This window comes from Musa acuminata, chromosome BXJ1-11 (assembly GCF_036884655.1).
Source record: "Musa acuminata AAA Group cultivar baxijiao chromosome BXJ1-11, Cavendish_Baxijiao_AAA, whole genome shotgun sequence".
NCBI lineage: Eukaryota > Viridiplantae > Streptophyta > Magnoliopsida > Zingiberales > Musaceae > Musa > Musa acuminata.
Window position 1 is genome coordinate 540,684 of NC_088337.1, and position 12,968 is coordinate 553,651.

Genomic DNA, 12,968 nt, shown 5'->3' on the forward strand with positions numbered 1-12,968 from the left:
AAGCGTCGGATGAACCAATGACATGTCGGACAATATAAGATTTATCACTAAATACGTATAATATTTTTGTCAATAGAATCGTTGACACGAGGAGAAATAAAATTAAATATTTTACTTTTATAACGATAAGTATCCTAATATAATTTTTTAAAATATAAAATATAAAAAAATATATAATTAACCCGGAATATTTGATGAGATTGTACTAATACGATGCCCGTATCATAATTACATCACTACACTATGTGACAATAATATATCGGTTATCCACCGAAGTGACGTTTCAGTAACACACATGAACAACGCATCCCAATGATTCATAGTGTACAGGCATTACAGCAGTTTTGCATTATATTTTCTGCTACATTTAGGATGGAGTAAAACCTTCTTCTGTGTGCATGACAAGAAAGGTACATACCACAGTTTAAATCGAACAGATCATCTTGATTAAAAATGAAATTTTGTGCTTTTGCTGCAACAGTTACTGAGGCAGTAATATCGAGCAAGAATAGAACATATGAACCATCCCTTCTGGTAAATAAAAATGATAACGACTATTGCTTAGTTGCAAATTTGATACTGCAGATCGATGATGTATAACAGAGAAGCGGCTATGGTTACATAAAAATCAGCATCGAAGAATGAAGCGCGCATGATGTTGGCACTCCGAGACTTGCTCATTCAACTGTACAGTTGGCAAGAGATTCCACAAACTTGCTTCGTCGTCAGCTTCATTAGTCAGTCAATATTGTCAACCTCCTGGCTGTTTTGATGAAGTCACTAGAAAACACAAAGATAAATGTCCATCAGCTTATGTTCTACAAAAACAGTGCATTCCAAATTTTCATGGAAAACCTACACTCCACTTTGTATATCTAGCAACATGCTCCAGGTAAAGGAACGTGCTCGCTTCATGAAATGTTCCACAAGAAGCATGGGATAAATAAAATGAATCTGAGACAAGAAAAAAAAGTCATAATTTGTTTCCTGAAGATAATGCCAGCTATGCAAACCATCTGGAACTTGTGCACCATTATCTTCAGGAAACAAACATCAAGGTAGGTATGTCTGCCAAATTGAGGCAGAAACACATAGGAAGAAAATGAAATAAAGCATTTGGAATCTTCCAGATCCCTTTCGGACAAAAATGACAGAAAGATAACACTAGAAACAGTGGGCATGAGTGGATGGCATCTTTAGCATATAATGAAAGAAATAGTCTTTCTGCAGATTGCAAAAAATTGGGATCAAGATCCTCACCAGAATGGTTCATCTCCGGTGTGTTTAATTGCACCAGCTGCATCCTTGTAAAGCACATGGCTCATTATCTCTGACTTCTCAATTCCAAACATGTCAGCAAGCGTCCCATATAATTCCTCATATGAACCAAAGACAGAGAGGTCAAGGGTGCGACCGACATCTTCTGATTGCATAAAAACCTTGCAATGCCCAGTCTCAAGACTGAGATCTGAATTTCGACAATTCCTGTAACATGGCCCCTTTTGACCTATTGCATATCCAGAGCCATCAGACACATTCATATTCTCAAGATTCCCGTCTGGTGAATTCTTTCCAGCAGCACCAATGGAGATTATGTTCTCAGGTTTGCTCAAAGATACCTGTTGTTCGGTGAGTATTGGCTGCCCAAAGAGCACTAATTGTGGTGGCTTTCTGTTACATGATTTCTTCAGGCTCTGAGAAGGATGACCAATTGTTAGCAAGCAAGATACATTGTTATCATGAAAGGTGGAATTGCTGACAATAACACCCGTTGATATCCTTGAGGGTGGGGTAGCATGATCAAGCCGGTGAAACCCAGCATGGAACAGGCCCGTCTGCAGTTTGTTAAGGTGGAGATCTGATAAAGATAAACCAAAATTTGCATGCCTGGCTCCCTGTATGCCTGCAGGAGCGCTGTCAGAAATACAACAAAAGATGCTGTCGCTAGGCCCAAGGGGGGTTCCAGGGACCATTGGAGTTGGAAAGTGACTTTCAAAGGGGAAATCAGGGTGTTGGGGTATCCGCGGTCTTTTGCTGGGTGGGGAGAAATGTGCAAGATTTAAGGCTGGCATGTGTGAGACCAGCTCAACTAGCCATGGGCTCACATGTTTCACATTCTGTAACAGGTCTGGTTCATCCCAAGTCACCTGCAAACCCATTTCCAGGGGTGATTAGCATTCTCGAATTGTAAACCTGAGATACACTCTGGGTAGAAAAGAAAGTTAAAAGGAAAACAAAGGGACATAGTTGAACTGTCAAGCAAGAAGCATCAGTTGTAAAATACAGAATCAAAAGAGTATCAATGCGCGACAGAAATTAAGGAAACACAATTTGAGGTCTCTAGGAAATTCATATATGTGACAGCAGATCAACCAAATTTCATTCATGACCATGAGTAGGACTCAAGATTATCCTTTACATGTTTATGAAAAGATAGCCATAATGGTACCATTTCTCAAATATATGCATGTGACTCAGCAGAATGATCCTATTTATTCATGAATGACGCTATTTTTCTCTACGGAAAGAAGTTTTACTCTATTTTATCTGCCAAAAGGAAGTTTTACTCTATTTTCCCTGCCAAAAATAAGTTTTCCAAAAAAGAACTTTGCCAAAAAAAAACAATTTTTATGTGAATACATTACCCACATATTAAAAACTCAAGTATTTCATGGGAATATGAGTTGTTAAAAGAAAGTCATTTTCCTGATGCCAATATATTCTAATACAACAACTACAACCTTCAGCCTTCAGGGTTACGACTCAGAACCACCACAGAAATATTATCATGTTCTTATTCTACCAACTAACCAGATCTGGGATCAAGTTTGCATTTATTTAAGCAGCACGGTTTTGTTGCCTATGAACAACTGGTTCAGATCATAAACACAATGTACATGTCAATTCCCAAGGATAAAAGTCCTATTATTTGCTATAATACCCCCATGGAGATGAAAGAGAACATGACATCTCTGTACTGCCATTGACAATGATAATATAACATTAGTACATGATAGAAATGATAAAGAACAAAATTATAGACATGAAATGGGTGTAAAACAAAGGGTAAAAAACACTTCATTCTACTCTATGCAACTAAGATGGCCAAGTGTTATAGTCAATCCCATCATAATAAAAGCTAAAGAAGTATATGACAAGATGTCCCTCGAGAATTTCTTCAGTATATCTTCATCAAAATAAGTATTTAGTCACCACATCAGATATTTCTTAGACAAGTAATCAAACAAAAGAACATGAATGTCAAACTGAAAGGAAAAACAAAGAAGATATACATACCAGCAACACTGTTCATGCAAAAAAAAGACTTCCATCAGAAAGTAATAAAGCAGCAAATGATAATCAGAGGAAACAGGAAGATTGAACATTTAGCTCGGTAGACACATGCATGCTGCATAAAAAAGATACCTGAAGAAGTCTCCATGGTGAATTAGGCCATCTTACAGGATCTGCAACGTCAACTGAAGATATAGTCCCCATGAACCAACTAATCCTTGATGAATCCTCGGTTTCAAAAGCCATCTTAAATCTCATCCCTGGTGACCACCGGGTCCTGATCGCTGCTGTCACTGCCGCAGCCTTCACACAGAACTCAGGCGTATTGGCTCTTGGGTAGTATACAACCTCAAAGGGATGCCCTCTAGTCGCAAAGGTTGCTGCTTCAACCACAGAAACTGCCGTCACTCGGCACCTTCCTCTCATACCCCTGCTCGAGGTAAAATTACCACCAGTACCTCTCATCAAATTGCTCTCTTCCTCCCTTTGGAAGACAGAGAATCCACCATAGCCAGAGACACCACTTCCACCCGGAGGATTCCACCCAGAAGGTGTCTCAGGGCCATCACCAACCCCACCTCTTTTGGCACGCCGGATCCCAATGCGTAGATCTCCGTTCTCTGCTCTGAGGAACACAATCGAATCCCCGGCCACCAGCTTCTTCTGGTTTACAAAGGTACTCCATCCAGTGGTGAGCAGGTGCCGGCGTGGTGTCCCCCTGTAAATATGCCTAAATTTCCAGACCTCGCCCTGTACATCCTTCACAATCACAGTCTGCACAGGGGGTTCCGCTGAGTAGTCCAACCTGGGGAAGATGGTCTCAGCACAATAGCGAGGGACTGAGAATCCACCACCATTGTTGGCATCCGATTGCGTCAGTGTCTTGGCAAAAGATGTAGGCTTTTCTTGCGAATCAATTCCGTTCATACCAAGATCCAAGCAGCCGTCTTCGCCACAGTCCAGCTCTCTGTTGCTGATGGGGACCATCTGGATCTTGGCAAAGACCTCATCCGTCTCCTTATCAGCCATGAACTTGACTGCAGTCACCCTGCAGAGGATGAGAGGTGGTATCTGCCGAGAGGTCCCAAAGTCCACAACCCCTTGGGCGTGCTCAGCATGACCCTGGGGGAAGTAGTAGACCCTTGAATTCACGGCCGGCATCTGAACCATCCCGCCAGCGCAAGCATGCCAGAGCTGGGAGTCCAGGCATCGATCGTGGTCCTTCATCGATGGATTCACCGAAAGCAAGCGTGGGAAACAACAACTCTAACTAGTCTTGGGAGAATGCTGGGAACCGAAACAAATTTCTGTTAGTTGAGTAGGGAAGGAAAGAACCACCTTAATGACCTAAGAAGAAGAATTCAATGATAAATCTCTCACGTATCAAGCAAGCCAAGTCTTCATCTCCTCCACAACACAAGATTCGTTCTATCATTGGGATTCCTGAAACAAGGAATCACCATAAGGAATCAAAAAACATAGAGTAATCACCATGAACCGGAAATATCCAAATCGACACCCAAGCTGGAATTTTGATACCGGAAAAGAAACAGGAAACTTCAGACTCTTGGAAGTTGAGACCTAATGCCTGGCAGCTTACCTTGCTCAGGACGCGACTGGACAAAGGAGAAATTTCCGGCGCAGAATGGAGAACCAGAGAAATTCCTTTTTTCTTCTGCCAAAAATCTCCTCTCGAAGTCGATCAAGAGCGGCAACAAAACACCAAGAACCCTGTCTATCTCTACTCGATCAAAGTCTCTAAGAAAATCCAACCAGAAACGTGTGTATAAACTCCACCACCGAGCTCAATTCACCACCTCGACTCAAACCCTGCTGCTTCGAAACCCTACAAAATCCAAAAATCCATTTTGCAGCAAAAAAATCTCAATCCTTACGCTTTCCTTCCCCACACCCCTCATCTCAACAAATCGAACAAATATCACGCCAAATACCAAATCAACAAAGAATAAAGAACCTATTCGCCAAAGAATACAACCCAAGATGCAATCTTGCCGCCAATTATCCCCCCGATCACAGTGAAACTCTCCCCATCATAGCCAGAATCACGCAACTTCGCAGGCAATTGAAAGAAACAAACAAAGAAAGGCTCCACATACGCTGGCTACTGCTTTCCTCCTCGGATCTCGTATCATTAGAGCAGCTCTCTCTCTCTCTCTCTCTCTCTTTCGCTCTCTCTCTCTCTCACACACACACACACACACACACACACAGACGCGATGAAAAGGCAACGAGGGGAAAAGAAAGGGGAGAGAGATAGAAAAGAATCTAAAATATTGCACTAAGAAATCAAATCAAATTGGCGTCTCCTATTCTTTTCTTGTGAGATTTCGATTCATGTGGTGTCCTTGCGATGCTGTAGTAGTGGAAGTGGGAGCACGGGACGAAGAGGAGGAGATCTGGTGTTTGTGCCATTCGACGCCACACCTTACAATAGGAAGGCTTTTAATCGACACGCGTCGCGGACGCCTTCCCGGATCCTTTGTTCGGACGGCGCGATTCTGGAGGCCACCGTCGTCGTAAGTCCCCACCGATCCGCACAACGTGGAGACCCTCGCGCTTCCTGCTGCGACTTCCTCTCGTCTTTCCTCTCCATTTACCACATTGCCACTACCTGACCTCTTTCCCAAGCAAAGCAAAGGAAGCTATCGTTTTTTTGGATAATGTCTTTCCTTTCCTTTTCAATTCCTTCAAATAAAATTATCTTGCATTATTAGATGAGAATTCAGGCTCGCCTTTAGATTGCTTCTTACTTTAAAATGTCAACTTCTGTCGTAATGATCTTCTTATGTTCATCATCATCATCATCATCACCAACTTAGTAGCAACCTTGATTGATCAACAATGATGGACTGAAAACAAAAAAATAACAGTGATGATTAAGATCAATGGAGCCATCAGGCAGCGAATTCCCTAGGCAGAAAGCATATGATCGATCATTAAGGCAGTATTATGATGGGAATATGGCTCTGAGGAGACAAAGACAACGGAAAGAGGATCGTTTGTATGTCAATCATTAGCTCAGGCTGGTCCATTCCCACGCTGTCTTAATTTAGGTCCTTCTCTCTACAACTTCCGGCCATTACTGCGCATGCAGCACAATGCGATCACACCGACTGTCCTTCCTCCCCGGTCACAACCCACAAGTTGAGCCTCCCCCGCCTATCGTCTTGGTGTTCTCGGACTCTTCAACAGTGACATCCTTCGTCACGTTTCCCCTTCACATCCCAACCTCATACAACCCAACCCACTGTGAGATGATCCACGTCATCCTTCATGGCACACTGTATACAAACCAAAGCAGTGGACTGGATTTGAGATGAGAGTTGTTTTTGGAGTCGATGCATGTGTCCCGTGAGCTGCGTGCCGCATGGGGGCAGCTAACGACAGCTTGCCTTGTGAGGGTAAGCGGATAATGACGTGCATGGAGAAAGAACACAAGACAACACATGGATGAGGAGAGCTATCAAGTCCACAAATGGCCTCTATCTATTTATCCATCCATACTCGGTCTTGCCCTCATCGAGATGAACCGAGATCTGACATATTCCGGCAGAAAGAATTCATGAAGCAGAATCTGTATTACTTCAACCTCACGAGAAAAAAAAAAATTCCAAAAGAAAAAAAAATACAGCTCAGAATCATGGAGCAAGTTGATCACTAATGAATGGTGGAGTAGACATTGTTTGAATTCTGCTGGAAGTCAGAATCATCAGAGACCAAAAAGCAAAAGCATTTCCTGAGGCGTGTTTGCAGGGGAAACGAAAACTTTGTTTTTTTTTGAAAGAGAAGATCAATTTTTGTGTGTGTTTGTTTGTTCTTCTTATTAGAATTCCGTATCTAGTGATTAGATTTTGCGCTGCTAAAGATTTCTCAGGTCACATCAATGACTCAGTTTTCAGCTGCGAATCGGTGGTATCATCCAAAAATCCGGATATCTTTATGTCAGGTACATAACCTGCTTGAGTAGTTTACTCTGCAACTTGGCATGCATGTTCTTCCTGAGCTCACTCATCAGCAAAAGGCTTAATTCCATCATGCGTGACATTCCTAGGCATCTGAGAAAAAAAGATGACAATGATATTAAATAATGTCTAGCTAATCCAGAGACAGAGAAGAATGGAGGATCCTGGGTGTGTCTTTGGAGCTTTGAGTCTCTCTCTCTCTCTCTCTCTCTCTCTCTACTTCCGGCATGAAGCATTAGTTCATGATCACCTCATGAAAACGAGAAGAGATGTAGCACAAGCAGAGACCCAGAAGAGTGACTCCAAGGACAATCTTGTGTGTTAGCATTGGGATCGATGTTGGCCATGACTTCCTTAGCAGGAGGAGCAGGAAGAGAAAGTGGGTGGTGCATTTGCGATAGGTATTATGGCATTGATTTGTGTAAGGGTGGGAGATGAGTTGTTCATGTGGGACGGTCTGCCATCCCAGGAACAAAGATTCCGGGGTCAGAGTAGGAGCCCTCACAGCAAGGAGGACAGCACTCTCTCTCTCTCTCTCTCTCTCTCTCTCTCTCTCTCTCTCGGTGGTCAAGCATGCCTTGAAACAATCAATTCTGGCATAGAATATTTGCACATGATAAAGTACCCAAACATGTCAAGGGAGACCATCGGCAGATGTGTTTGTTTCACTCAATTCCTTAGGTAGAACATCAACATCCACAAGCCACCGAGTTCTTTTTACTCTCTTTCTTCCACAAGCTTTTCTGGGGATGGAGTAGGTATCATCTGTTCTTCTTACTAAATTTTGATGAAGATAACTTAGACTTTGGGCATTAATACCAAAATTAGGAGACAACTCTTAGCAGACCCTCTTATGCGCAAATTGCTTAAATCACATGATTGAACCTAAGTGCATGGGGAATGTGCCAAATTGAAAGAAGGGTAATAAAAAATAAAAGGGGGACAAATACAAGGTTCAAACTCATGTATGTCATAGTATCATGATCAAACTTTTTTAATTGGTTCAATGGTAATCCATATTTTTAGATTCCTAACTCTAAGCTATTCCAATGACTTTTTTAGGACTCAATGTTCAATCAACCACCTCTCCAATAGCTCGTACCTTTAGCCTCCACAATAATGATCATCTTAGTTGAGACCTTGTACACTTTAGTCCAACAAATATAGGTCCTAATTGGGATAGTTGAAACTGTAGTCTCATACCTTCCTCAACTGAGCCAATTGACCTAGAAAACATAATCTACTCCATTCACTCCATCGTTCCCGGCTCTAGTTTCATCACCTGTCTTAGTTCCTAGTCTCATAGTAGTGTTACGTCTAACTTAAGTCAACATACCACAAGAAGCACACTCCCCTCAACTAGTCTAAGTTCTAAATCCCCCACCATAAACAAAATATAAAATAAATTAGTTGCTCAATCGACCAAACTCATAATTGAACTTCAAGATCATCTCAATGAAACAAATCAGAGGCTAGAAGACATTCATAAAGAAATAAAACAGGGGAAGCAATTGAAAGCTTAGTCATATTTGCGCTTTCCCTTCATGAAATAAAAAATGAGGAGTTAGTTCCCTAAAGCTTTCAGCTCCCAACCTTAGATGTATATGATGGAAAGTCTGACTCATTAAGGCATATAACAGTATTTACTTCTCAGATAATGCTTTATGAAACCATCAACTTTCTCATGTGTCAGACCTTCCCAACAACCTTGAGGGGTACAACAAGAGAGTGGTTCGTCAAGCTCCCTCCCCATTCTATCTCCTTAATTTGGATAGTTAGCAAGGTGGTTTGAACTCAACTTTATCAGATATAGGCTCTCTAAAGAGCTCACTACTCTCCTAGCCATACACAAGAAAGAAAAAAATCATTGAAAAGTTATATTAGAAGGTTTAACGAGGAAGTCAAGATGGTTACTAACCTAACATTTTTTGCCTTCATAAATGCTTATATCAATAGGCTACAATCTTTAAGATTTTTTAATCAAGTCATCACTCAACCTTTGATGACTCTACAAGAAGCCAATTGATATTTTGCCATGGAATATGTGATCACCGAAAAAAGAAAGATGGAACTAATAAAGTCAACAAAAGAAGAAAGGGTGCCATGTTAGAATGAAAGAATACACAATAATTGACTAAGGGGGGATTGTGTTCCTCCTCGATATGATTTCATGTCATTAAGCATACCTTATACAGAAGTATTTATGCAAATTCAAGAAAAGGGATTCCTCCATATGCCTTGGCTTTTAAGGGCTATAGTATTAAGGAGGAATATGACAAAGTTCTATTGCTTTCACCAAGATCATGGGCATGACACTAAAGACTATTATATTATGAAGGAACAAATCAAGAAGTTAATTCAAAGATGACATTTTAATAAGTTCCTTTATAAGGCCCTAGAGATATGTCCTAAACCTTGAGGGCCCATTAAGAGGCAACTAGATGTAATCATCAATGGGCTAGCAATAGTGGGCTATAGCTCTTTTGCTTGAAAAATATATGCTAGGGAGTTTTAAATGAAGAGATTTTACCTCAACAGAGACCCACCAATTGTATTCAAAGAAGAAGAGGCGAAGCACCTTCATGACACATTAGTAGTCTCCCTTTGAATTGTAAATACTTTGGTTAAAAAGATCTTGATTGACATTGAAAGCTATATTATGATACTTTCCAAAAGATTGATCTAATAGCACTGGACCTCTAACCCATATCTTCAATTGTCATTGGCTTTACAAGGGATTCTATTACCCCTTTTGGGATTGTTGAGCTTTACATAATCTTTAGATTTGGTAGTTGTTCGAAGATGATAAAAACCAAGTTTCTAGTTGTCGACATCCCATTAGTATACAATACCATTGTGAGTCATCTTACACTTAATCACTTGAGAGTAGTTGTATCAACATACTACTTGACATTGAAGTTTCTCATGAATTCAGGAATCAAAGAGTTAAAGAGTGATCCACGAGAGTCGAAACACTACTACTTGACATTAACAACTCTTGTAAAGAAATTGACATTGTCAGAGCAATAGATAGACCACAGGAAAATAACACTAATAAACCCCCACCAAGAAGCAAGAGAACCACTTGAGGAAATCTTGCTAGATCCAACACAACCAGATCGGACTGTGAGAGTTGGGTCATTATTATCCAATGAAATGAAGACCAAGCCGGTTAACTTCCTACTATTGAATTATGACGTTTTTGTTTAGTCTCCAAGTGATATGTAGAGAATTAATAGGAATGTCACTCAACACCAACTTAATATCAATCTTGAATATCCTCGAGTGTCACAAAAGCCCCAAAGATTCACACCGGACTAAGGGGTTAAAGTGGAGGAAGAAATGAATAAATTATTTTATACTAATTTTATTCACATGGTCCGCTATTCTAAGTGACTTGCCAATGTAGTTCTTGTAAAGAAAAATAATAAAAAGTAGCATATATACGTTGATTATATAAATTTTAACAAAGCTTGCATGAAGGATAGCTTCCCTCATTCGTTAATCGACCAAGTAGTTAATTCCAGTTCTGGTCATAAGTATCTAACTTTCGTAAATGCTTTTTCTAGCTATAACCTTGTAAAGATGACACAATAAGACAATGAGCACACATCATTCATCGTTGACAAAAGTTTGTATTATTAAAAGGTCATACCTTTCGGACTCGAAAATACTAAAGTGACCTATTAGGGAATGGTTAATAAAATATTTCAATGATGAATTAGAAGAACTTGGAGGTCTACATAGATGACATGTTAGTAAAGTGCTAGATTGCTAATATTCACTTAACTTATCAAGGAGAAATATGGATGATGATTAAGAAATTTCATATATGACTAAATCGCTTAAATTGCATATTTGGCTTAGGCTTTAGTAAGTTCTTTGGTTTCATGGTCCACCAGCAAAAAATCGATATCAATCTAGAAAAGGTCTAAGCTATCATCAATATGAAGCCACCATCCTTAATTAAAGAAATTCAATGATTGATAAGCCAGATTACTGTCTTGAGACATTTAATGTCTAGAATTGGAGATCAATATCTACCGTTCTTCCAAACTTTAAAGTAACTAAAAAACTTTTAATAGGCTGAGCAATGCCAAATAGAATTTGAGTTGCTAAAGGCTTATTTGGCATCCTCACCTCAACTCTCTAGTCAGCTTCCAAGAGAAGAGTCATTCTTTTACCTATCAATAGCTCCTGTTGTAGTAAGTTCAATGCTAATCTAGGAGGAGGATCAAATCTAGAGGTTGATATATTATACAAGCCATATACTCCAAGACATAAAAACTTGATACTCGAACTTTGAAAAGCTTGCATATGGGTTGGTGCTAGCATTGAGGAAACTCTGATCATATTTGTAGGTTCATCATATCATAGTTATGATAGATCAACTAACATGATAATTTTTCTTAAAGCCTAATGCCACTAGAAGACTTCTTAAGTGGGTGATAGAACTTAGCTAATTCAATATCTCTTACTACCCATGAACTGTCATTAAAGCATAGACCTTGGCAAACTTCATGAAAGAGATGATTATTGTGAAAGAAGCTACAAGCAAGCCTTGAATCCTCTATGTCAATGGATCCACAATACTATCAAATGTGGGGGTATGCTTTATCCTCAGAACTTAGAGGTGAGAGTTCATAAACATGCTCTTTGATTCAACTTCAAAATAACCGACAATGAAGTTGAATATGAGGCATTGTTAATAGACCTTCATCTTAGTAGAGAAATGAGGGTGAGTTTATAATGAATCTCAATTAGTGATCAACCAAGTAAATGGGACCTACGAAGCTTGTGATCCCACCATGGTTATATATCTTACAATGGTAAGGCTAATGATAGCATATATCCTTATATCCAACATTAAATAGATTCCCCAAAGCGACAACATGACAATCGGCTCTCTATCTAAACAAGCCTCTAGAGACTACTTATACTTCGAGGGGAAGACACTTGTTGAAATACTTAAGTGGAAAAGTGTCTGCAAGGGTGAGGTAGTAATCACCTCCCTCGAAGTCACTTGAATTGGAAATATCTAAAGATATCTCAAAACTAGAGCCATTTCCATAGACCCAAATGAAGCACCAAAGGTTCAAAAATAATAAGCTTGTATTGCATCATAAATGATATATTTTATTGGGGATCCCTAACACACTCTCTCTTGCATTGCTTTCCTTCTATGGAGGTTGTATAAATACTATTCAAAGTTCATGAAGGGACATGCGAGGAGTACACCGGATCATGATTCTCATATTTAAAGTTGTGATAGGGATATTACTAGTCGACTCTTAAATAAGATGATGTGGTGTATGTCTAACGTTATGATAAGTGACAATGTAATGCTTAGATATAAAGACTACTTATAATCGAGCTAAACCCAATAAACTCTACCTAGCCTTTCACATAGTAGGGGTTAGATATTCTGAGTTCTTTTCCCTAATCTCAAGCTAAAGAAAATACATGATAATTAGAGTAGACTACTTCACCAAGTGAGCGAAGGTTGAGCCCTTGGCCTCAATCTCAGAGAAATAGGTTGAAGGTCATTTTAAAAAAATCATCTCCCGATTTGGTGTTCCACGGGTCCTAATTACCGACAATATAACACAATTCGATAATGTCAAGTTCAAGGAGTTCTATGACTCTCTTAGCATTCAATTAAAATTCAGCTCCATGACCTATCTACAATCC

At 39.8% G+C, this 12,968-nt stretch overlaps 1 protein-coding gene across 2 annotated transcripts; it reads right to left on the reverse strand.

Moving 5' to 3' along the window:
- Positions 1–423: 423 nt before the first annotated feature.
- Positions 424–5,799, reverse strand: LOC135581804 (auxin response factor 22-like). 2 transcript variants are annotated; one of them, XM_065088815.1, is made up of 6 exons: positions 5,270–5,799; positions 4,895–5,140; positions 4,675–4,737; positions 3,427–4,581; positions 1,261–2,147; positions 424–780 (listed from the first exon to the last, which is right to left on the reverse strand). In XM_065088815.1, exons 4-6 carry the CDS (start codon positions 4,519–4,521, stop codon positions 735–737), a joined length of 2,028 nt encoding a protein of 675 aa, XP_064944887.1. In that variant the 5' UTR covers positions 4,522–4,581; positions 4,675–4,737; positions 4,895–5,140; positions 5,270–5,799; the 3' UTR covers positions 424–734. The 2 variants fall into 2 exon arrangements, with proteins under 2 accessions (XP_064944887.1, XP_064944886.1); XM_065088814.1 differs by having other exon boundaries at positions 4,895–5,799.
- Positions 5,800–12,968: the final 7,169 nt, after the last annotated feature.